Source organism: Mixophyes fleayi, chromosome 1, assembly GCF_038048845.1.
Source record: "Mixophyes fleayi isolate aMixFle1 chromosome 1, aMixFle1.hap1, whole genome shotgun sequence".
Classification (NCBI taxonomy): domain Eukaryota; kingdom Metazoa; phylum Chordata; class Amphibia; order Anura; family Limnodynastidae; genus Mixophyes; species Mixophyes fleayi.
The window spans coordinates 415,893,931-415,919,981 of NC_134402.1; the positions used below are offsets into that span (position 1 = coordinate 415,893,931).

Sequence of the window (26,051 nt, forward strand, 5' to 3'; positions counted from 1 at the left end):
ATACAGGGGAGCAGAATGGTCTGGGGTAGAATACATACAGGGGAGCAGGATGATCTGGGGGAGAATAAATACAGGGGAGCAGGATCATCTGGGGGAGAATAAATACAGGGAAGCAGGATGATCTGGGGGAGAATAAATACAGGGGAGCAGGATGATCTGGGGGAGAATAAATACAGGGGAGCAGGATGAGCTGGGGGAGAATAAATACAGGGGAGCAGGATGGTCTGGGGGAGAATAAATACAGGGGAGCAGAATGGTCTGGGGGAGAATAAATACAGGGGAGCAGAATGGTCTGGGGTAGAATACATACAGGGGAGCAGGATGATCTGGGGGAGAATAAATACAGGGGAGCAGGATCATCTGGGGGAGAATAAATACAGGGAAGCAGGATGATCTGGGGGAGAATAAATACAGGGGAGCAGGATGATCTGAGGGGAGAATAAATACAGGGGAGCAGGATCATCTGGGGGAGAATAAATACAGGGGAGCAGGATGAGCTGGGGGAGAATAAATACAGGGGAGCAGGATGGTCTGGGGGAGAATAAATACAGGGGAGCAGAATGGTCTGGGGTAGAATACATACAGGGGAGCAGGATGAGCTGGGGGAGAATAAATACAGGGGAGCAGGATGGTCTGGGGGAGAATAAATACAGGGGAGCAGGATGGTCTGGGGGAGAATAAATACAGGGAAGCAGGATAATCTGGGGTAGAATAAATACAGGGGAGCAGGGTGATTTGGTGGAGAATAAATACAGGGGAGCAGGATGGTCTGGGGGAGAATAAATACAGGGGAGCAGGATGAGCTGGGGGAGAATAAATACAGGGAAGCAGGGTGATTTGGGGGAGAATAAATACAGGGGAGCAGGATGGTCTGGGGAGAATAATTACAGGGGAGCAGGGTGATTTGGGGGAGAATAAATACAGGGGAGCAGGATGATCTGGGGGAGAATAAATACAGGGGAGCAGGATGATCTGGGGGAGAATAAATACAGGGGAGCAGGATGATTTGGGGGAGAATAAATACAGGGGAGCAGGATGATCTGGGGGAGAATAAATACAGGGGAGCAGGATCATCTGGGGGAGAATAAATACAGGGGAGCAGGATGATCTGGGGGAGAATAAATACAGGGGAGCAGGATCATCTGGGGGAGAATAAATACAGGGGAGCAGGATGGTCTGGGGGAGAATACATACAGGGGATCAGGATGAGCTGGGGGAGAATAAATACAGGGAAGCAGGATCATCTGGGGGAGAATAAATACAGGGAAGCAGGATAATCTGGGGGAGAATAAATACAGGGAAGCAGGATCATCTGGGGGAGAATAAATACAGGGGAGCAGGATGAGCTGGGGGAGAATTAATACAGGGGAGCAGGATGGTCTGGGGGAGAATAAATACAGGGGAGCAGAATGGTCTGGGGTAGAATACATACAGGGGAGCAGGGTGATTTGGGGGAGAATAAATACAGGGGAGCAGGATGATCTGGGGGAGAATAAATACAGGGGAGCAGGATGATCTGGGGGAGAATAAATACAGGGGAGCAGGATGATTTGGGGGAGAATAAATACAGGGGAGCAGGATGATCTGGGGGAGAATAAATACAGGGGAGCAGGATCATCTGGGGGAGAATAAATAAAGGGGAGCAGGATGATCTGGGGGAGAATAAATACAGGGGAGCAGGATCATCTGGGGGAGAATAAATACAGGGGAGCAGGATGGTCTGGGGGAGAATACATACAGGGGATCAGGATGAGCTGGGGGAGAATAAATACAGGGAAGCAGGATCATCTGGGGGAGAATAAATACAGGGAAGCAGGATAATCTGGGGGAGAATAAATACAGGGAAGCAGGATAATCTGGGGGAGAATAAATACAGAGGAGCAGGATGAGCTGGGGGAGAATTAATACAGGGGAGCAGGATGATCTGGGGGAGAATAAATACAGGGAAGCAGGATAATCTGGGGGAGAATAAATACAGGGAAGCAGGATCATCTGGGGGAGAATAAATACAGGGGAGCAGGATGATCTGGGGGAGAATAAATAAAGGGGAGCAGGATGGTCTGGGGGAGAATAAATACAGGGGAGGAGGATGAGCTGGGGGAGAATAAATACAGGGAAGCAGGATGAGCTGGGGGAGAATAAATACAGGGAAGCAGGATGATCTGGGGGAGAATAAATACAGGGGAGCAGGATGGTCTGGGGGAGAATACATACAGGGGAGCAGGATGAGCTGGGGGAGAATAAATACAGGGGAGGAGGATGAGCTGGGGGAGAATAAATACAGGGAAGCAGGATGAGCTGGGGGAGAATAAATACAGGGAAGCAGGATGATCTGGGGAGAATAAATACAGGGAAGCAGGATGATCTGGGGAGAATAAATACAGGGGAGCAGGATGGTCTGGGGGAGAATACATACAGGGGAGCAGGATGAGCTGGGGGAGAATAAATACAGGGAAGCAGGATAATCTGGGGGAGAATAAATACAGGGGAGCAGGATAATCTGGGGGAGAATAAATACAGGGGAGCAGGATGATCTGGGGAGAATAAATACAGGGGACCAGGATCATCTGGGGGAGAATAAATACAGGGAAGCAGGGTGATTTGGGGGAGAATAAATACAGGGGAGCAGGATAATCTGGGGGAGAATAAATACAGGGAAGCAGGATCATCTGGGGGAGAATAAATACAGGGGAGCAGGATGAGCTGGGGGAGAATAAATACAGGGGAGCAGGATGGTCTGGGGGAGAATAAATACAGGGGAGCAGAATGGTCTGGGGTAGAATACATACAGGGGAGCAGGATGGTCTGGGGGAGAATAAATACCGGGAGGCAGGATAATCTGGGGAAGAATAAATACAGGGGAGCAGGGTGATTTGGGGGAGAATAAATACAGGGGAGCAGGATGGTCTGGGGGGAGAATACATACAGGGGAGCAGGATGATCTGGGGGAGAATAAATACAGGGAAGCAGGATAATCTGGGGGAGAATAAATACAGGGAAGCAGGATCATCTGGGGGAGAATAAATACAGGGGAGCAGGATGATCTGGGGGAGAATACATACAGGGGAGCAGGGTGATTTGGGGGAGAATAAATACAGGGGAGCAGGATGATCTGGGGGAGAATAAATACAGGGAAGCAGGATAATCTGGGGGAGAATAAATACAGGGAAGCAGGATCATCTGGGGGAGAATAAATACAGGGGAGCAGGATGATCTGGGGGAGAATAAATAAAGGGGAGCAGGATGGTCTGGGGGAGAATAAATACAGGGGAGGAGGATGAGCTGGGGGAGAATAAATACAGGGAAGCAGGATGAGCTGGGGGAGAATAAATACAGGGAAGCAGGATGATCTGGGGAGAATAAATACAGGGAAGCAGGATGATCTGGGGAGAATAAATACAGGGGAGCAGGATGGTCTGGGGGAGAATACATACAGGGGAGCAGGATGAGCTGGGGGAGAATAAATACAGGGAAGCAGGATAATCTGGGGGAGAATAAATACAGGGGAGCAGGATAATCTGGGGGAGAATAAATACAGGGGAGCAGGATGATCTGGGGAGAATAAATACAGGGGACCAGGATCATCTGGGGGAGAATAAATACAGGGAAGCAGGGTGATTTGGGGGAGAATAAATACAGGGGAGCAGGATAATCTGGGGGAGAATAAATACAGGGAAGCAGGATCATCTGGGGGAGAATAAATACAGGGGAGCAGGATGAGCTGGGGGAGAATAAATACAGGGGAGCAGGATGGTCTGGGGGAGAATAAATACAGGGGAGCAGAATGGTCTGGGGTAGAATACATACAGGGGAGCAGGATGGTCTGGGGGAGAATAAATACCGGGAGGCAGGATAATCTGGGGAAGAATAAATACAGGGGAGCAGGGTGATTTGGGGGAGAATAAATACAGGGGAGCAGGATGGTCTGGGGGGAGAATACATACAGGGGAGCAGGATGATCTGGGGGAGAATAAATACAGGGAAGCAGGATAATCTGCGGGAGAATAAATACAGGGAAGCAGGATAATCTGGGGGAGAATAAATACAGGGAAGCAGGATCATCTGGGGGAGAATAAATACAGGGGAGCAGGATGATCTGGGGGAGAATACATACAGGGGAGCAGGATGATCTGGGGGAGAATAAATACAGGGAAGCAGGATAATCTGGGGGAGAATAAATACAGGGGAGCAGGATGATCTGGGGGAGAATAAATACAGGGGAGCAGGATGATCTGGGGGAGAATAAATAAAGGGGAGCAGGATGGTCTGGGGGAGAATAAATACAGGGAAGCAGGATCATCTGGGGGAGAATAAATACAGGGGAGCAGGATGATCTGGGGGAGAATACATACAGGGAAGCAGGATGATCTGGGGGAGAATAAATACAGGGAAGCAGGATAATCTGGGGGAGAATAAATACAGGGGAGGAGGATGAGCTGGGGGAGAATAAATACAGGGAAGCAGGATGAGCTGGGGGAGAATAAATACAGGGAAGCAGGATAATCTGGGGGAGAATAAATACAGGGAAGCAGGATCATCTGGGGGAGAATAAATACAGGGGAGCAGGATGAGCTGGGGGAGAATAAATACAGGGGAGCAGGATGGTCTGGGGGAGAATAAATACAGGGGAGCAGGATGGTCTGGGGGAGAATACATACAGGGGAGCAGGATGAGCTGGGGGAGAATAAATACAGGGAAGCAGGATAATCTGGGGGAGAATAAATACAGGGGAGCAGGATAATCTGGGGGAGGATAAATACAGGGGAGCAGAATGATCTGGGGAGAATAAATACAGGGGACCAGGATCATCTGGGGGAGAATAAATACAGGGAAGCAGGGTGATTTGGGGGAGAATAAATACAGGGGAGCAGGATGGTCTGGGGAGAATAATTACAGGGGAGCAGGGTGATTTGGGGGACAATAAATACAGGGAAGCAGGATGATTTGGGGTAGAATAAATACAGGGGAGCAGGATGATCTGGGGAGAATAAATACAGGGGAGCAGGATGATCTAGGGGAGAATAAATACAGGGGAGCAGGATCATCTGGGGGAGAATAAATACAGGTGAGCAGGATGATCTGGGGGAGAATAAATACAGGGGAGCAGGATGATCTGGGGGAGAATAAATACAGGGGAGCAGGATGAGCTGGGGGAGAATAAATACAGGGGAGCAGGATGGTCTGGGGGAGAATAAATACAGGGGAGCAGAATGGTCTGGGGGAGAATAAATACAGGGGAGCAGAATGGTCTGGGGTAGAATACATACAGGGGAGCAGGATGGTCTGGGGGAGAATAAATACAGGGAAGCAGGATAATCTGGGGAAGAATAAATACAGGGGAGCAGGGTGATTTGGGGGAGAATAAATACAGGGGAGCAGGATGGTCTGGGGGGAGAATACATACAGGGGAGCAGGATGATATGGGGGAGAATAAATACAGGGAAGCAGGATAATCTGGGGGAGAATAAATACAGGGAAGAAGGATCATCTGGGGGAGAATAAATACAGGGGAGCAGGATGATCTGGGGGAGAATAAATACAGGGGAGCAGGATGATCTGGGGGAGAATACATACAGGGGAGCAGGATGATCTGGGGGAGAATAAATACAGGGAAGCAGGATAATCTGGGGGAGAATAAATACAGGGAAGCAGGATCATCTGGGGGAGAATAAATACAGGGGAGCAGGATGATCTGGGGGAGAATAAATAAAGGGGAGCAGGATGGTCTGGGGGAGAATAAATACAGGGGAGGAGGATGAACTGGGGGAGAATAAATACAGGGAAGCAGGATGATCTGGGGGAGAATAAATACAGGGAAGCAGGATGATCTGGGGGAGAATAAATACAGGGAAGCAGGATGATCTGGGGGAGAATAAATACAGGGAAGCAGGATGATCTGGGGGAGAATAAATACAGGGGAGCAGGATGGTCTGGGGGAGAATACATACAGGGGAGCAGGATGAGCTGGGGGAGAATAAATACAGGGAAGCAGGATAATCTGGGGGAGAATAAATACAGGGGAGCAGGATAATCTGGGGGAGGATAAATACAGGGGAGCGGGATGATCTGGGGAGAATAAATACAGGGGAGCAGGATGATCTGGGGGAGAATAAATACAGGGGAGCAGGATGATCTGGGGGAGAATAAATAAAGGGGAGCAGGATGGTCTGGGGGAGAATAAATACAGGGGAGGAGGATGAGCTGGGGCAGAATAAATACAGGGAAGCAGGATGAGCTGGGGGAGAATAAATACAGGGAAGCAGGATGATCTGGGGGAGAATAAATACAGGGAAGCAGGATGATCTGGGGGAGAATAAATACAGGGGAGCAGGATGGTCTGGGGAGAATACATACAGGGGAGCAGGATGAGCTGGGGGAGAATAAATACAGGGAAGCAGGATAATCTGGGGGAGAATAAATACAGGGGAGCAGGATAATCTGGGGGAGGATAAATACAGGGGAGCAGGATGATCTGGGGAGAATAAATACAGGGGACCAGGATCATCTGGGGGAGAATAAATACAGGGAAGCAGGGTGATTTGGGGGAGAATAAATACAGGGGAGCAGGATGGTCTGGGGAGAATAATTACAGGGGAGAAGGGTGATTTGGGGGACAATAAATACAGGGAAGCAGGATGATTTGGGGGAGAATAAATACAGGGGAGCAGGATGATCTGGGGAGAATAAATACAGGGGAGCAGGATGATCTGGGGGAGAATAAATACAGGGGAGCAGGATCATCTGGGGGAGAATAAATACAGGGGAGCAGGATGATCTGGGGGAGAATAAATACAGGGGAGCAGGATGATCTGGGAGAGAATAAATACAGTGGAGCAGGATGATCTGGGGGAGAATAAATACAGGGGAGCAGGATGATCTGGGGAGAATAAATGCAGGGGAGCAGGATGATCTGGGGGAGAATAAATACAGGGGAGCAGGATGATCTGGGGGAGAATAAATACAGGGGAGCAGGATGATCTGGGGGAGAATAAATACAGGGGAGCAGGATGATCTGGGGGAGAATAAATACAGGGGAGCAGGATGATCTGGGGGAGAATAAATACAGGGGAGCAGGATGATCTGGGGGAGAATAAATACAGGAAAGCAGGATGATCTGGGGAAGAATAAATACAGGGGAACAGGATGATCTGGGGGAGAATAAATACAGGGGAGCAGGATGATCTGGGGGAGAATAAATACAGGGGAGCAGGATGATCTGGGGAGAATAAATACAGGGGAGCAGGATGATCTGGGGGAGAATAAATACAGGGGAGCAGGATGAGCTGGGGGAGAATAAATACAGGGAAGCAGGGTGAGTTGGGGGAGAATAAGCCACTCTCCCTCAGCAGGTTTGTAATATTTAGGAAGGACGAGCTACTCCCTGTTAACAGTTTTTGATGTTTCACGATGTGGACAACATACTTACGTTCCTTATTAAAACAACGGAACCACTATGCGCTGCATCATTAAAAAGTTATCAACCGGTTTCAAAAGTATATCTTTTTGTTGTTTTGAAGCCAATAATGGTGATTGGTTCTCTCCTGTCTAAAAACAGGTCTAGGAGTTGTAACAGTACTTCTGCAGCTACTGCGCTAACTACATTGTACACAACATCCATTTGATTGACACTACCGCTTTAAGAGATTGTGCCATATTAGTACATAAACATGTAATGAACCATTGGACATACTTAAAAACAAACATACCCTCAATGTAAATTGCCAGCTACTATGAAGAACTACAGAACCATGGCTGCAAGAAGATGAAATGTGTTTTCTTAGGGACAAACATTACACATTATCATCTTCTCTTTAGGAGGCAGCAGAGAGAGGTGGCAGCCAGGACATGAGGCGCGTTCCAGCTTTAAAGCAGATAACTATTTAATTCCAATGTCCTTCTGAATTTGGCAATTTATTTCTATTACCAAGTCAACAAAAAAGAAAATGATAGTACCGGTGGGGATGGTATTTGTGCAGCTTTATATACAATGAGGTGATAAGCACACTACATTGTTAGCAGTAATAAAGGAAGAATACATCAGACGAGAACAAAGACATGAAACAACAAACTCAGCGATATGAGAAAGACTCCGCGTCACGGAACGGTTGGGCGATGATGGGACTGCTACACATACACACAGAATATCTGTGTACATCTGGAAACCTCTGGGGAGCTTCTGTTGTCTTTGGATTCAAAGTCAGCTGCTAATTTCAGATATTTTATCTATTTCAGCAGAACATTCACTGTACTTTGTTAAAGGCAAAAACTCATTAACTGGCACTGTTAGACCAAATCCCTGTAAGTTTTTCTTTGAGTAACAGTTTTAGCTCTAGTTCGAACGAACCTGCAAATATGTTAGGATGAAACACACGTAACTATTAAGAAGGAAATTACTATTTCTCAGGAAACAGTGCTCTTAATGTACTGTATGAATTGTCTTCGAATTATTCTTAATCTTTATTTATATGGCGTCACAAAGTTTCCGCAGCGCCGTACAAAACACATAATAAAGTACAAACAGTAGACCAAACAGGGTACAACGAGTATAACCAAGAATTCAATAGCTCCAAGCATAGCAAGTACAGCGACAGAGGAGAAGAAGAAATGGTATAGAGACAGAAGGGAAGAGGGCCCTGCTAGTAAGAGCTTACATACTAAAGGGAGGGGAAACAGACACCAGGCATGAGAGGAGTCAGTGAAGGGGACCAAGCTCATGTGGATACAAGGAAGTGGGATGTGAGGAGAACAAGGATGTAGAAGGTTAGGTGGACGGCTGGTAGGCCTTGATGAACAGATGGGTTTTGAGAGCCCGTTTGAAGGTGCTGAGATTAGGGGAGAGACAGATGAAGGGAGGAAGATCGTTCCAGTGGAGGGGGGCAGCACAGGAGAAGTCTGGTGTGGGATGAGATGATCAGTAGGGGGGAGAGGAGACGGTCATTGGCCGATCGCAGGAAGCGGGCGGGAGTGTGGATGGAGCGGAGGTTGGAGATATTAGGAGCAGTGGAATGGGAGAGAGCCTTGTAGGTGACAGTGAGGAGTTTAAAGTGGATTCTGTAGGGGAAAGGGGGCCAGTGTAAGGCAAGGCAGAGAGCGGAGGCTACATGTTTCTCTATCATTTTATTGATCACTGAGACATAAGTGAACCTATATATATCAGCATATTGAGAAAATAAACTAGCCATACATCTGATATACCATACATTCCTCTCATATAGGAGGAGGAGGGCGAGGAAGGCGAGGAGGAGGAGGGACGAGGAGGAGAAGGGCGAGGAGGGGGCAAGGAGGAGGAGGGCGAGGAAGAGGAGGGCGAGGAGGAGGGCGAGGAGGAGGAGGAGGGCGAGGAGGGGGAGGGCGAGGAGGGGGAGGACGAGGAGGGGGGAGGAGGACGAGGAGGGGGAGGAGGGCGAGGAGGGGGAGGAGGGCGAGGAGGAGGATTAGGAGGACAAGGAGGAGGGCGAGAAGGAGGATGAGGAGGGCGAGAAGGAGGAGAAGGAGGGCGAGAAGGAGGTGGAGGAGGGCGAGAAGGAGAAGGAGGAGGAGGAGGGCGAGAAGGAGAAGGAGGAGGAGGAGGGCGAGAAGGAGGGCGAGGAGGAGGAGGGCGAGGATGAGGGCGAGGAGGATGAGGGCGAGGAGGAGGAGGGCGAGGAGGAGGAGGGCGAGGAGGAGGAGGGCGAGGAGGATGAGGGCGAGGAGGAGGAGGGCGAGGAGGATGAGGGCGAGGAGGATGAGGGCGAGGAGGAGGAGGGCGAGGAGGATGAGGGCGAGGAGGATGAGGGCGAGGAGGAGGAGGGCGAGGATGAGGGCGAGGAGGAGGGCGAGGATGAGGGCGAGGAGGAGGAGGGCGAGGAGGAGTAGGAGGAGGGCGAGGAGGAGGAGGAGGAGGGCGAGGAGGAGGGCGAGGAGGAGGAGGAGGAGGAGGGCGAGGAGGGGGAGGAGGAGGGCAAGGAGGAGGAGGGCAAAGGAGGAGGAGGAGGAGGAGGATGAGGACGAGGAAGAGGAGGAGGAGGAGGATGAGGACGAGGAAGAGGAGGAGGAGGAGGAGGATGAGGACGAGGAGGAGGAGGAGGAGGGGAAGGAGGGTGAGGAGGAGGGCGAGGAGGAGGGCGAGGAGGAGGAGGGAGTGTGTGTAAAAACAAAACACTTTTTCGTATTTTGTGTGTTTAGTTATACCCCTCACAAAGGGCAATATCCCCTTTTGAAATTGTCAATATGTTTGAGAGATATTTCTTTGCTAAGTGTTTCTATTCTGCTCTACATTCCTTCCTTAGAAGCTCAGCAAGTAATTTAGTTTCTTCATTTTTTTATGTTCTTTATGAAGTGATTTCCTCCCATTCTGTATTGTCTGCTTCATTGTCTAGATCAAATGCAAGCGCTTTTGACATTTTAACACCTTTGTGTATTAATAAAGTGCTCCAAATGTTTCCAGACAGTGTTTTCAACAACTGGATTATATTACTATCCATAGTATTGGAGGGGGGCGCACTTCTAATCTTTTATAGAAGCAGTGGATAGAGGGGACATTCCTGCCTGGTATCCCACGCTGGGTCCCTGATGGGCTCTGACCAGGTTTGGTGCATTGATGACAACACTGGAGTGTGCTGCTCAAAGCCAATCAGTGGCACCAATGGTGGAAGTATAATATCAGGAACACCCCCCACTTCTCAACCCGCCGCACAGAGTAAACACTGAGTTACAGGAGAGTAAGAGCAGCACAGTGCTGGTATCAGGCTGTGAACCCAAAGTACAAACAAAAGAGAAGATCAATTATTATTATTATCATCTTTTATTTATAAGGCGCCACAAAGGGTTCACAGCGCCATACACAACATATACAGAAGGCAGCGATCCATACCACATAACATGATACATGAAGAACAAAATACAAAGACCAGACATACTGAATTATTAAAAATACAGGTAACATGGTAATGTAGAACAGATTATATGAGTATGAATGATGGTAGTAATCAGTGATAAGAATGTCTAAGCTTAAGAAAACAGGGCCAAGAGGCCTATAGGGTGATGGAATATTAGAAGGATAACACAAAGAAAGAGGGCCCTGCTCGTGAGAGCTTACATCCTAAAGGGAAGGGGGAGACACAAATAGAGTGATACCGACTGGGGGAGTGGAGTATGACTCCTTACCACAAATGATAAAAGATTATTACATAAATCCATCACTCTTTTGGTATAAAAAAAATAGTTCTTCCTTATATTACCTTTCAGTCTTTTTCCCTCCAAACGTGTCTCCTTATTCTAGAAATTGTTTTATTGTAAAGAATACGCCCATCCTGCACTTCTATCTTTGCGTTTCTATCACTCACTTCTGTCCTCTAAGCAGTACAATATCTAGCTTCTAGTCTTTCCTGATCATTTTTGCTATATAGCGCATGCACCATCTTAGAAGCCTGTCACTGAATAGTTTGTCATTGTTTTGCCTTTTTGATGATATGGCCTCCAGAATTGTACACAGTGCTTCAGGTGCGGGAACTGCGTTTTGTCATGTCTCTCCATGCTCACAAGTTACATCCCCTCCAAAAACTGAACACGCTCCCTCTGGTCTTATACCACCACTTCACTAGGGTCAAATATGCTTTTAATTAAAAAAACAACAAAAAAAACCGGGTCACCATAATGTATGTACCCCACAATAATATGAATACTGAGGATGATTATAATGTAAATCTTTTTATATCTACTGAAGAGTATTGTAATTAAAATTCACTTACATGGCCAAGGGAAAAAAGATAGCAAGAATAGGATTCAATATGTAAAATGATTGGAATTATAATGTACACTTGATCAATATTGAATAATAGGGAAATTTTGATTGGACAAGAAAAAACTTTAAAATTTGAGACTGTCCCTGAAAATTACGGATGGCTGGCAAACAGCCACACGCACATCAAACAGCCACACGCACATCACAGCTACTACCCAAGAGGTCTGTCACACCCACCAGCCACACCCATTTCATCACAAATGACTGACATAAGGAGGTCATTGTTACATCATAGTAATAACTTGCCTATATAAGAAACATTTCTGGGCACCAAACATCATTCTGGCTGAAAGCAATAGGCAGGTGTGTGGGGAGGATGTGCGTGGTGGTGGGGTGGGGGGGTAGAGGATGAGCGCAGAGTGGTGGGGGTGGGAGAGGTTGTGTGCCGGGGAATATCGTGCGGAGGTGGTGCATGCTGGGAGGGATACCGTGCGGAGGTAGTGCATGCTGGGAGGGATACCGTGCGGAGGTCATGCGTGCGGGGGGATACCGTGCGGAGGTGGTGCGCGCGGGGGGGATAGCGTGCGGAGGTGGTGCATGCTGGGAGGGATACCGTGCGAGGTGGTGCACGTGGGGGGATACCGTGCGGAGGTGGTGCGTGCAGGGGGATACCGTGTGGAGGTGGTGCACGCGTGTGTGGGGGGGGGGGGGGTACCGTACATGCAGAGGTGGTGCGGGGGGGGGGGGATACTGTGCAGAGGTGGTGCGTGCAGGAGGATACCGTGTGGAGGTGGTGCACGCAGGAGGATACCGTGTGGAGGTGGTGCACGCGTGTGTGGGGGGGGGATACCGTACATGCGGAGGTGGTGCGCGGGGGGGGGGGGATACCGTGAGGAGGTGGTGCATGCTGGGAGGGATACCGTGCGAGGTGGTGCACAGGGGGGATACCGTGCGGAGGTGGTGCGTGCAGGAGGATACCGTGTGGAGGTGGTGCACGCATGTGTGGGGGGGGATACCGTACATGCGGAGGTGGTGCGCGGGGGGGGGGGGGGATACCGTGCGGAGGTGGTGCGCGCGGGGGGGATAGCGTGCGGAGGTGGTGCATGCTGGGAGGGATACCGTGCGAGGTGGTGCACAGGGGGGATACCGTGCGGAGGTGGTGTGTGCAGGGGGATACCGTGTGGAGGTGGTGCACGCGTGTGTGGGGGGGATACCGTACATGCGGAGGTGGTGCGCGGGGGGGGGGGATACCGTGCGGAGGTGGTGCATGCTGGGAGGGATACCATGCGGAGGTGGTGCGTGCAGGGGGATACCGTGTGGAGGTGGTGCGTGCAGGGGGATACCGTGTGGAGGTGGTGCACGCGTGTGTGGGGGGGATACCATACATGCGGAGGTGGTGCGCGGGGGGGGGAATACCGTGCGGAGGTGGTGCATGCTGGGAGGGATACCGTGCGAGGTGGTGCACGTGGGGGGATACCGTGGAGGTGATGCATGCTGGGAGGGATACCGTGTGGAGGTGGTGCTTGCAGGGGGATACCGTGTGGAGGTGGTGCACGCGTGTGTGGGGTGGGGATACCGTACATGCGGAGGTGGTGCACGGGGGGGGATACCGTGCGGAGGTGGTGCACGGGGGGGGGAGATACCGTGCAGAGGTGGTGCATGCTGGGAGGGATACCGTGCGACGGTGATGCGCGTGGGGGGATACCGCACGGAGGTGGTGCATGCTGGGAGGGATACCGTGTGGAGGTGGTGCATGCTGGGAGGGATACCGTGCTGAGGTGGTGCACGCGTGTGGGGGGGGGGATACCGTACGTGCGGAGGTGGTGCGTGAAGGTATATGACTGTCAGTGAATGGAGAAATGAATGGTGTGTGAATTGTCAGTAACAATGGTTGAAGCCTTGGCGTGGCATTACAGCTCACATAGAGGCTATCCATGTGATAATTCAACCTGTATGTGTGGCTGGAACATCAGTATGCTTCACAAGTCCACATAGACCATACAAAGGTGAGCATATATAATAGTCTACAGTGCCCTTAATGTATAGCCCTAAAACATGAAAAGCTAAAATGACAACCTTAACATATATACATCCTTCTTCTATATTCAACTTTACGTAATATTTAGATTATACAAATCTCCCACATACAGTGAAGACCTTGTGCCTTATGCCTCAGTGATGTCACTTCTCATGAATTCATAGGAGACATTCTCAGAAATATTGGTTTAGCCGCAAAAACCACTGTGTGCTGGTGAGGGGTTTAAGCAAAGTATTATGGTGATAGTTTTCATGTACTTAACTAATCACCACAAAAGAAAAGTGATCGACTATAGCTAAAGTCTCCGGTTTTAACAAAAAAAACAAAAAAAAAACAGGAATACACCCCACTCAAGTATTTCCTGGCCCATTTGGTTAAAACTGAAAAAGCAAGAAATCGGATTGCTCGGTGAAGCTTAAATGACCCAGTGCATAGGAAAACCAAGGGGTGGTTTCCTAGTGCCTGGAAAACCCCCATCCAAGCCTGGTGCACTGTATAATTGAGGGGGCTGGACCCTGCCCCTCGCTTCACACGGGTCTGCTTGAAAAGGGAGAGCTGCACCTAACAGCAGTGCATGCAGCATTGCCCATGTATATTATAGGCATAGGAAGAGTTGAGAGCAGCCAAGCAGTGTCTAATATTATAGCCATGCCCCCAAGCATGCTGGTCACGCCCACTGTTGGCGTGGTGTGGAAACCCCCCTCTACAAGTCCTGCGTTTGCCCTTGCAGTGTGAGTGACAGATCAGCTGATCACACTGCTTCACACAGATAACTATATATAGACTGATCAGACCTGCCCTACTTCCAGCAGTCAACTCTCAAGATGCACAGAGGGAAATCATTTCCGCGAGTCAACTAGTGGGTAGGACCTTGGATGGAATAGCTGCAGATTCCTTCAAAACCTTTAGCATCCACCCCTCTCTCTGCCATCTGCTAATCTATTCCCGAAATCATCTTTCCTCCTATGGGACCCTCTCCTCTATCCTGTTTAACATCAAACCAAGATAAAAAAAAAACTAATTATATGGAGTTTTTAAGATGGGATATTTATTCATTAAAACTGAAAAACAGATTTTTTTTCTTGTATGTGAAAAAAATAGACAAGAATTGATAGGAAGGAATAAACAACCCATTGAAAACCAGAAACCTTATTTATAGTGCAAAGTGCAGTAAAGGTGTTAATACATAAACGGAGACCAGAGACACATTGCCTATGACTATTTACTTCTTTAAATAGCAATTAACATTTACTTTCTATTACTGAAATTACTGTCATTATCAATAGTACAATTACTGTTACATAAAAGGCAAATAAAAAACCTTAAGGAAGCATTTGACAGTTATTTAATGAGGAAAGGCTTACTGCCGTGAAATGTATTCATTATGTTGACTGTCATTAACAATCCTGACAATACGATATAACTATTTAGCCAATTAAATAAATGACTAATGTGGGATTTGTCACCCACTTCTTTGTGTCCTGGTGAGTGAAGGAGTAGAGCATATTGTCTGATACATATTAATAATGAGGTATTTGTCACTTGTTCAGGCTCTATTAAATTACTACCACTTTGGATCGGAGTTCGGAATCATTAAAGGAATATACAAAATGCTAATTGGGCAAATTGCTCTATAAAGTGATAACTGTATTAGGAAATAATTTTTCTTTTTTTTATTTAAATATTGTGAGTTCATGTTGATTAAAAATCATGGTGCACACAAACTGTGTGTTATATTCTGGGCAGGTATACATTCATGAGTAATGATAAGAGTGTGAGCATGCTCACCGTCAGGGGCAGCTCTAGGGTTTGGGAGGCCTGAGCAAAAAGAAACCACCCTAATCCCTTCCCAACAGAAGCAAAGAAATTTAGAATTGTGTCGAATTAATAAGAAAGTGAACTATGAAACTACTTATTTACCTGAGTAATAATAGTAAAGAGGACTTATCAGGCCTTTAGGACGACTGGTTCGGCATAGCACACACTGGGCCTTAGTCATTAAGGAGAGCAAAGCATAACAATAGAATAACTTTGCACCTGGGCCCACGTTGCATTGGAGGGGGGGGGGGTAAATCTCACTTGCCAACTCTCCCGGAATGTCCGGGAGACTCCCGAACTTCCGGTGAGTCTCACGGACTCCCGGGAGAGTATGGCAATCTCCCGCATCAGGCAGAATTAGGGCCAAAATACTACGAGTCTCCGGAAATTGCGTCATTTGGCCCCGGCCCTGCTGTAAAATGACGCATTTGCGTCAATACGTCACAGGGACGGGTCCACAATGATGCGATTGCGGAGCCCCGCCCCCCGCACGCCCACCTCACCCACGGCAGCTCCCGGAAACAAAATCCCAAATGTTGGCAAGTATGAGGCAAATGTAAAATGTGGGGACAGATTTATAGTTGGGGTAAGGCATGTTATAGATCAGCTTTAAATTTCTATGTAAAATTAAAGCTATCAAGTATTTGTGTGTTACATGAAAAATCAGTCAGTATTTAACTTATGTGCAAAATAATAAACTAATTTGCACCCCTTACACTGTAACATGGTTTGTCCAGAAGAACATTTACTCCTTTTTTTTGCCTTGCTCTCCTTAATGACTCAGGCCCGGGGTGGTCACTATCTCTCAGTGCGACATGAGTGGGCAGCAGAAGAGTCATGGAGGGGCAGCCAGGCGTCGTTCTTCTGCACAATCCAACCTAAGATGTAAGCTTCAGAGCAGCGTCCTTTTATCTCAGCCAGTTTGTTTTATTACCTGAGAAGCGCTATGGAGTACGCTAGCGCTAAATAAATAAATGTTCATGAATAATAAATGGTGCACACATTTGCTCCACCGCTGATGTCACAATCTTCACTCACAAGTCCATACTGCACAATCTGATGCATTGTCACAAAAGTAGACACGTGACCTCAAAAAAAAAAAAAGCCTTTGCACTCTGTGATTTTCCATGTTTAAATATGAACATTGCTGACTCAAACAGAACAGTGTCCCCAATGGACGATAAGCAATAAACAACAAAGCATCTATCAGACATTGTAGCACATATTGTTTTATTTCTACTTTATACAGCTGTACACATTAATTACAGTGGATATAATTATCCAGAAAGAGGAAGTAACCACACAACGCTTTAACACCACTATAAGCAGTGGATGCTGCATGGAGAACATTCCTTCACTAACTGATGCTGCCACTGTGGAGACAGACGTTTCCTAGAGAACAGAGAATCACTGACAACAGCCATGCAGGAGACCTTACTATAAGCCGTGTCATTGCACATGTTTTATGTACATATTGGCGGGTAATAAAGAGACCTGGTGCTCATTAAGCACATTTCTTGTTTCATTCTAGCTCTGGGTTCCTCCCAGTTTACCGCCAATTATTTAATTGATGGAGCCTTTGGCACCTGATATCTATTTTCAGCCCATGCAAAGGCATAACTGCCACTTAATGTAATGAGCCGTATTACATTAAAAGATCAACTCAACTTTAATTCTGTGAAAGTTTTATACCTAATAACAACATCCTTGAAAAAGACAAAGCAGGGTAAAGAATAAGAAAAAGACATGGTGTAGAAACTTAATAAGTATTAATACATTTACTTGTATGGAAACATGAGAACCTACTTAAAGTGACCAGCTTATTTCAGCAGGAAAATAAAGTACAAAATATTAGTTTATTTATCCCCCTTTACATTAAAAAGTAATATATGTGGTCTTCAAGTAATGAATCATAATGAATACAATAATCTTCACTATCTCACTATAGAACGTTATCCACCAATGATCACCTCTGTGTAGGGCTTGTATACCAGAGAAGTAAGTTCACACTCATTCATAGAGAATCATAAATTCCACCCAGATCGAACCTTGATTGGGTAAAAAAAAGTAAAAACGTACTACATGAAGCAGTCTAAATACAGCTGGTTTACCATACGGGCTCATCACTAAGCAATAGAAACTAAAATATACAAACATTTGATGTGCGAATATAACACCTGGAACCTTCTGTGCCTGACAACACTTCAAAAAATTAGGAACTGGCAATTTAATAACATGTTGTGGATAAAACCAATCATAGTACAGGCAGGGAGATCTGTAACTAAACTAGTCCGCATTGCCAGATTGTACATAGATGGCCAAATAACAATGACTGCGATGTTCATGGGTTTACTGGACAGATCATGGTATTTATATGGGATAACGCACCCCGCATCATTGAATATAGATATGGGCATCTTTTATTAGTCTTTATTTAAATATTCCTTACATTTATTAATCAGGTTTTTTGACAAAGTAATTAAACATTTTAGTACCTTTATGCCAATGAATTCAAAGTTATGTTCAAGTATAAGTTTTAATTATGTTTTTTTAGTGAAAGCAAAACTTCCATATAGTTAAAACGAATATACCCTCCCGAGGCTCTTCTGTCTATTTCAAGCCCTGCCGCCAGGTTCCTCTACAATACCCTCAGAGAACTGCAGAGAAGAATCTTGTGATTCACTTGGTTGTGCAGAAGGCCCAGAACCCGCCACAAAGTCCTCTTTAGACATGAAAGGCATGGAGACCTTGGCCTCCTGGTCTAAAAAAAAATATGATCTGGTGGCCCACCTGACCAAAATAGTACTAACACATGCCAATGCTTGCTCTAGAGTCTAGACCAGTGATGGGCAAACTTTTTCAGGAACGGGCCAAATAAAAAAGAAAAACTTTAGGCGGGCCAATATAATTTATTAAAAAACTCAAATATCGAAATATATAATACAAATTTTTGGAATGGGCCGGGAGGGTGTTATATAGCAGTGTTACCTCTATAAGTGCAGCGATCGTACAGACACAGCACTTATTTCAGCAGGTTGTTGCAGTTTCGTCTTTCTGGTGAGCCACTAACTGACAACACAGCAGCCAATCGAAATCAGCATTAGTATAGGGCCCAGCCCATCTCTTCTCACATGACTTTCAGCCATTAGGGGGCGGGCAGGTGTTTGAGTGATTGATATACGAAGTGTCCTTTTAGGAAGGAGGATGAAATGTAATGGAGGAAATAGCTGGGAAGGCATACAAATTAAGGTTCTGACGCACAGGGTCGGCCCTAATAATTTTATGCATATTTGAATGAAATTTTTTAAAATATTGGCGGGCCGGATAGAACCTCTGAGTGGGCCGGATCTGGCCCGCGGGTCGTAGTTTGCCCTTCACTGCTCTAGACTATTGATAGACATTAAGGCTGATACCTTCTCTGAGCTTCGTGATCATCTCAATCTCCCACTAAGTTCTTTCTACCACCATCTACAAATTTGCTATCTCTTTAACACTAAAATTAAAATATGAGCACCCCTTCAACCCTCTTCCTTTGACACGTTCCTCTAAGGACCTAAGCTCTACATTCTACTCCCTCCTAATAGAATATGGGCAACTTGAGAAGGAACTTCATGAACGTCATTGGGAGCAGGACAGGGGAGAGAAAGTGAAACCACAGGGCTGGTCTTGCATAAGATAAGAAGTGGCCAAGCGTTCAGCATGTACATGTATCAAAAAGAACTCATATAAAGGCTTATTTCAGTGGAACCTTGTACCAACTCAGCTTCATCCTATGTTCCCAACTTCCTCATGCCTCTACTGGTGAGACTGCAGCGCTGAGGGTAGAGGGGTTTTGGCAAGAAGTCTATGACGTAGTCCATGCTATCACACAATCATGCCTCCCATCTAACCTCTCCTACTATGTCCTACCACATACATTACCAGATACACCAAAGCACACACAGAAATGAATAGGTCATATTACTCACAGTAGCAAGATGCCTAATGCATTAACTGAAGGTTCTCCTTTAAGATAATATATGTGGAACTATTTCTGGTTCATCAATATAAAATCTTATTTCCATATATTATTTTTATTTTATCTTATTCTTATGAATTAAAACCCCATCCCCTCCCAAACCCAATTTTTTCTCCTGTACCCCCATCTCAAATTTGGTTTTCATTGTTTGAATGTCGAATAATGACATATGATACAAAAACCTAAAAACTACCATAAACTAGTCTGACAGATTTGTATTTTTCTGTGCCACTCTATCATGGAGGGGAGGTCTGATATAATTATACTTGTTAGAACCACCCTGTGTGATTAGTGAGTGTCTGCAGGAGCTAAGATAGAGGAGTTAAGCAGTAGGTATTGCTAAAACGCAGAGTAAGAATAACTCAGACATATATTGTCAATTTTGCCACTCTCTGGCATGGATGAGGTATGTCCAAAGATGGACATCATTTAAAAAATCTGGCAGAGTGTATGTATATGAATCAGTGGGGATGAGCATTGTACACCTAATTAGATTTTTCTGGCAGTATATGCATGCACCTATCACATTCTGCTCTTTCTGTTGAGGAATAGAAATATATTTTTGGCTCTACAAGCAGAAGTGATGAAGGCTTATACCAAATAATTTCCACATCTCCTAACAACCTAAATCACTGGTAGTGGCAGCACGGTGGCTAAGTGGTTAGCACTTCTGCCTCACAGTACTAGGGTCATGAGTTCAATTCCCGACCATGGCCTTATCTGTGAGGAGTTTGTATGTTCTCCCCGTGTTTGCGTGGGTTTCCTCCGGGTGCTCCGGTTTCCTCCCACACTCCAAAAACATACTTATAGGTTAATTGGCTGCTATCAAATTTACCCTAGTGTGTGTGTGTGTGTGTGTGTGTGTGTGTGTGTGTGTGTGTGTGTGTGTGTGTGTGTGTGTGTGTGTGTGTGTGTGTGTGTATGTATGTATGTATGTATGTATGTGTGTCTGTCTGTCTGTCTGTCTGTCTGTCTCTGTGTGTGTGTCTGTCTGTGTGTGTGTTAGGGAATTTAGACTGTAAGCCCCAATGGGGCAGGGAATGATGTGAGTTCTCTGTACAGCGCTGCGGTATTAGTGGCGCTATATAAATAAATAGTAGTAATAATAATAATAATAGACAACAATAACAAAGACAGTAAGATACCACAATAGGTGGATCAGTATTTTGTAAAGCTCTGTATATTTGTCAACACAAAACCCTCTAGAGTATCCCAGCATGAATGAACTTTTAACCGCACATTAAGTTTATGAAGTTAAATTTTAATATACTTACAACTAAGTCTTGGTCTTGTAGCAAACCGAGAATGACTTCATACAGGGGCGGCCTCAAATCCGCTTTAAACTTTACTGAAACCCACTGTCCAATCAGCCAAATTACTCTACGGCGTAACAATTTATACCTTTAAGAAAAAAATAAAACAATAAAAAAATATATATATGTAGCCAACATCACAAAAATCAATATTATCAAACAAAAAACAGCATGTTGCATATTTTTGAAATCACTACTTATTGGCTGCCAGTTTTCAAAACATATCCCAAAAATATATATTATGTATAGGAACCTGCAGTGCAATCACAGCGAGAACAAGTACTCATGGAATGCTCACAATAGAACTCAGTGATAGTTGGAGGTAAGTCTCCTAGCCACAGAAATGCACTTGTTCTTACAGCATGCACGCCCAGTACAACATGGCATTATTTTAAAGTTGAACGAAACTTGCAGTTCTGGCCCCCGGAGCCTGCAAAAGCCGGGCATATTACGTACATAATAATTACATAATTGTGAACAAAATAACTACAATTCACTCAGCACTAAAAGGAATGTAGCTTAGAAAACCCCAATACTCGATTGAATGCAGTCTGTTTTATGTTGGCCACACCACTGACCTCCTAAAAATCTGTTTAAGACAACATCTCAACAACATCAAAAAGGTGATGGAGAAATGTTCAGATTCCTCCCACTATGATAAGGTACACCCTTGCTCTACAGGTGCTTTAGTTGGGATAGGTAAAAATGACAACAATTGGAGACAAAAAGTCAGGCCTGCTAAAAGTGAAATGAAATGGATACATGTATTAAAGGCATGGGACCTGATTCATCAAGGAACGTATTCTGAGGGTAACCCGCATTCAGTATTACACACATGTAATTAGGCTTTTTGTGCCCCCGAATTCGTCAACGCACGGATCTCTGATTAATTGGAGTGTAGGTCTGCTGTGCTCTACTACACAATATGCTGCGGGATACGTCCAATACATATGTGGATCATAAATTCGCAAACAGAACGCACAGGAAAAATAAAAAAATATTGGATTAATGTCACCTGTTACTAATATAGGCATTAATGACAAAACAGTTAAAAAAAAGTGTTTTATTTTTATTTTCCACTAAATACATTTATTAAAATGTTGCTAATGTCTACTGAACATAAAATACATTTTTACAGTTGCTCGTAATTGCAAACACATGTTATAGTATGCATACGAGACTGTCATATCACTACTGATCGGGACTTAGACTAGTCCCTTAGCTGAAGCAAGAAACACGGAAAAAAAATTAATTGAGATGGTCAGAGTTGGATTCAGATATGGCTGTCTGCGCTTGAGTTTGGCACGTCCCTACTGTACATTGACTATGGTTCTGGGAATAAGTAGGGTGATATTTGCAGACGATATGCTCAAAATCGGCAGATACATGCCTTGATGAATCAGGGTCATTGTGTCCAGGAGGTCTAAATCAAGACGATGAAATTAAATGGTTTCTTTGGTATTTCTGGTATATAATTTATTACTGAAGCTGTTTACTCTATTCTTCCACTGTTAGGATCTTTCTCCATAATAAAGTTGGAAATCTATCTTCATATATTTAATGTTTTAATTTCATGCTGTATCTGTTCACATGGCAACGTTCATGATGCAACCATTTATGAACTGTTGCATGTTTGTGGTAAATATCTAATATGGATATTGCTCTGTTCTAATTAATGTTCCCTTATTTTGACTATTTTACAAATGTCATTACTTTGCTGTGGCGATTTATAAGATCTGTTAGTGTGATTCAGTTCTATCATAAGCTGACATTATTACCAGAGTATTGTTGCTACTTTTAACGCTGTCTAGACACTATCCACCGAATGACTGATCTGCCAGCAATGAAAGAATTAAAGTAGTGTGTTTAATTTTTTAATATCATTAATTTTTTAATACCATTGCCTATTTGGTTATTCTGTCTTTATCTTGTGGGTAATCAGGTTTGTTTTAAATGCATTTTTTATATTTTCATACTTCAATTCATTTAGTGTTCACTACACTATATATTGCTCTACGTTAGATTCTTCAGTCATATGCCTTGAAAAAGAATCATTGGAAACGCGTTGGGTCCTGGGGATCTTTTGAGCTCCGTCCAATCTGGAGTTTCGATCTTTTTCTGGTATGGATTGTATAATCCTGAGTTCCATCACAGCTGCTGTAAACTTGGAAATACCATCATTCTGCTGTTCTCTGGGAGGAGGCCCATGTACAAAAATAAGGGTACTCGCAATGTGTTAAGTCTAACTGCACTTTTATTTGTTTCAAAGTGAGAGCAGTGTACGATTTGTATCATTATATTTCAATAAAACATATTAAACATATTACGCTAGATTCTTTTTTTTTCCTTCCATGTTTCTGTGTTATGTGAGGAGGATCCAATATTTTGAGAAGAAACAACTCAGACAGGACTGTATGCTCGGTCACCATCACCAGACGTAATCTACGTACCGTTGTGGGAAAATCCTAACGTGAGTGCATTCACGACGGTGAGCGGGTTTTCTGTGTGACACACATAGAATGTACTTTTTTCACTAGTTGATTGATATATATTCCTAAATAGGTTATGACACTCTATATTGTTTTTCTGTTTTATGTGTCATTGGAGCACGAATTGCTAAGACAAGGAAGGGATCAGTTTCTCATTTTGTCATCCTATCGTGGAGGCTGATTTCAGAGGATTTTATTTGAAGAACTTTATTTGGACTTTTTGGGGGATTTTCCTTGAATAATCCTTTGGCCACTGGCGTTTTAATTATTTTATTCAGGCTTTATGTTGTTTGCACCTATGTTTATACAGGGCACTAGCACTAATAACATGTCATTTTGTATACAGTAATTGAGTTATAATTGTTGAGATGTGGTTCCCTTCAGCCTATTGTAAAGATAGAACGAAAGAAAGAAAAGTTAGAAACAAGGGTTTGAATCTGGTGCGCTGACCGAGTACTGAAAGGAGGGCAATTTTTGCTGGACTTCCACAATACAACTGGACCTATCTATCAAACAGGAAGGGGTCCTGCAGTTGTGTCAGTCAATAAGACAGAGCAGAGTGAGGAAGCAAGACATTGAGGAGACAAGGGAGAGTGGGATATGGAGAAGGCAATAGCTAAAGGTCATATAGTAGAATGCACAGACATAACATGGGAGAGGGACAGGAATGGGGGACAAGTGTGAAAAAACAAGATTGCAAACATGAGACAAGGGGACAGGAGAGACATATGAGGCAAAAGAGGAGTGCAGACATGGGAAAAAAAGTTGGTAAAAAGCAGTGGGGACAAAATGAGGAGCAGTCAAGGGGATAGACAAGAGATAATAGACATAAGAGGTGACAAAGATGATCAAGGAGTCAGATATCATCAGGGAACTGAAGGTGGAAATACTTGAGACAAGGAGGAAACAACGGTGAACAGACATGAGAAAAGGCTGCATGGGACAAATGCAAAAATAAAAAGAGGGCAAAGATGAGACACGGGTGCATGTAGGTCTTTTGTATGTATTGTGTAGGAATTTGGATAAATGTCGATTCAGCCATACCCGTTTTTGGAGTCACACTCCTGATTTTTCTTTTCCATCGCTGGGAAGTATGGTTGAACCCAAGGAATGGTGTTTGGGCCTCTGTGTGGTATGCATGACTTCAAAAGCGCTCTAATTATTTGATGATAATCCAGCTTTGCCTGCTTTCCTTACAGAGAGCTCCATGGAGAAAAAGCAGCCCCCGTGTTTCTTATCCAATAAAAGATCAGGTTGCTAGTACCTGGTACTAGACCTAGTGCACCCAGCTAATGACATGGTGATAAGAAGTAATACCTATGTAAGCAATGAAGGAAGCACCATGGGCCTGATATATAGCAGTCATTGGGGATGTATAGTGTGCTGGACAGCAGGGAGAGCAGGACAATGAGTGATGTCAATGTAGTAGAACATAAGACACCATAATAATGGTTTTCAGAAAAGGTCAGACTGGTGCTTGCTTTCATTGTGAGTCCACACTAATGTTATAATCACAACTCTTATAGTCTATGCACTATAAAAACTGCACTGTGTAATACATGAACCAATTTCTATCAGTGATTGATTAATAAAAATATATTCATTTCAATGGCACAAAGTAAAGCCTGCATGTCTCGGAAAACAAAAGAAATACATAAAAATGTATACATATAAAATGTACTTCCATGGATATTCCAGGTAAAAGTTATGCATCACAAAAGCCTGGTTATGATGGCACAAACCATCTAGAAAGAAGGAGATAAAATTGTAGCCAAAAAACTTTGTGATGATGGCTTGTTACATTCCAACATTTCTGTTACTACCTCTGTGTTACGATAAAGCATGTTACTTGTGTAAACCATAGATCACAAGAGAAATAGAGCTGGCACACAAAATGATAAAAGTGATTTCACATTACTCACTGATGAAATATTCTCACCTTTCATGGGTAATTTGCAGCTCTCCTAGCAGCTGACGTTTGAACCATTCATCGAAGTCCACGCTATCAAATAATTCATATGCAGCCAGTCCTACAGCGTTGTAAACTAAGGGAAGGAGAATTAAATTGAAATAGTCACTACTAACAGAAGAAAAAAGAAAGAACAAGAAACTGGGCTTCAGAAAGACAGGGCCGTATTTGGTACAGTGCAGTAACACAGATCAAATACATTAAACAGTGTAATAGACACAGTGGCCATGATTAATTAAGGCATAAATAACGCTTGTGGATCTGGTATACGCATGTCCGAATTCAACAAGCAGCGGCTGTAAAGATACATGTGGTGATGAAAACGGGTCTAGGTCTGCTTTGTTCTACTAGACAGGACACTACAGGATACACCCGATACATATGAGGAGAATAAACTCACAAAAGAACATACAGAAAATGTAAAAAAAAAAAAAAAAAGTTTCAATAAATTTTCCATGTTCATAAGATATTAATAAAATATTAGAAAATAAAAAGATTTTGTTCCCCATGAAATATATTTATTATGATGTAATTAATGGCTACTGCACTTAAAATACATTTTTACATTTGCTCCTGATTGCAAACACATGTAATAGCATGCATACTCAGCTGTCATCACTAGTAATAGGCACTTAGACTAGATCTGTAGCTGGAGCAAGAGATACGGCTGAAACACAAGGACCT

The 26,051-nt window shown here is 44.6% G+C and overlaps 1 protein-coding gene across 2 annotated transcripts in view; it reads right to left on the reverse strand.

Annotated features, from left to right (window-relative positions):
• The window catches only part of IPO11 (importin 11), a 336,682-nt gene that overhangs the window by 222,660 nt on the left and 87,971 nt on the right, over positions 1-26,051 (reverse strand). For both annotated transcript variants that reach the window (XM_075182983.1, XM_075182973.1), the window contains exons 15-16: positions 25,338-25,443; positions 20,871-20,997 (exon numbers count right to left, since the gene is read on the reverse strand). In XM_075182983.1, the coding sequence (XP_075039084.1) occupies positions 20,871-20,997; positions 25,338-25,443 (233 nt within the window). The remainder of the gene's footprint in view (positions 1-20,870; positions 20,998-25,337; positions 25,444-26,051) is intronic.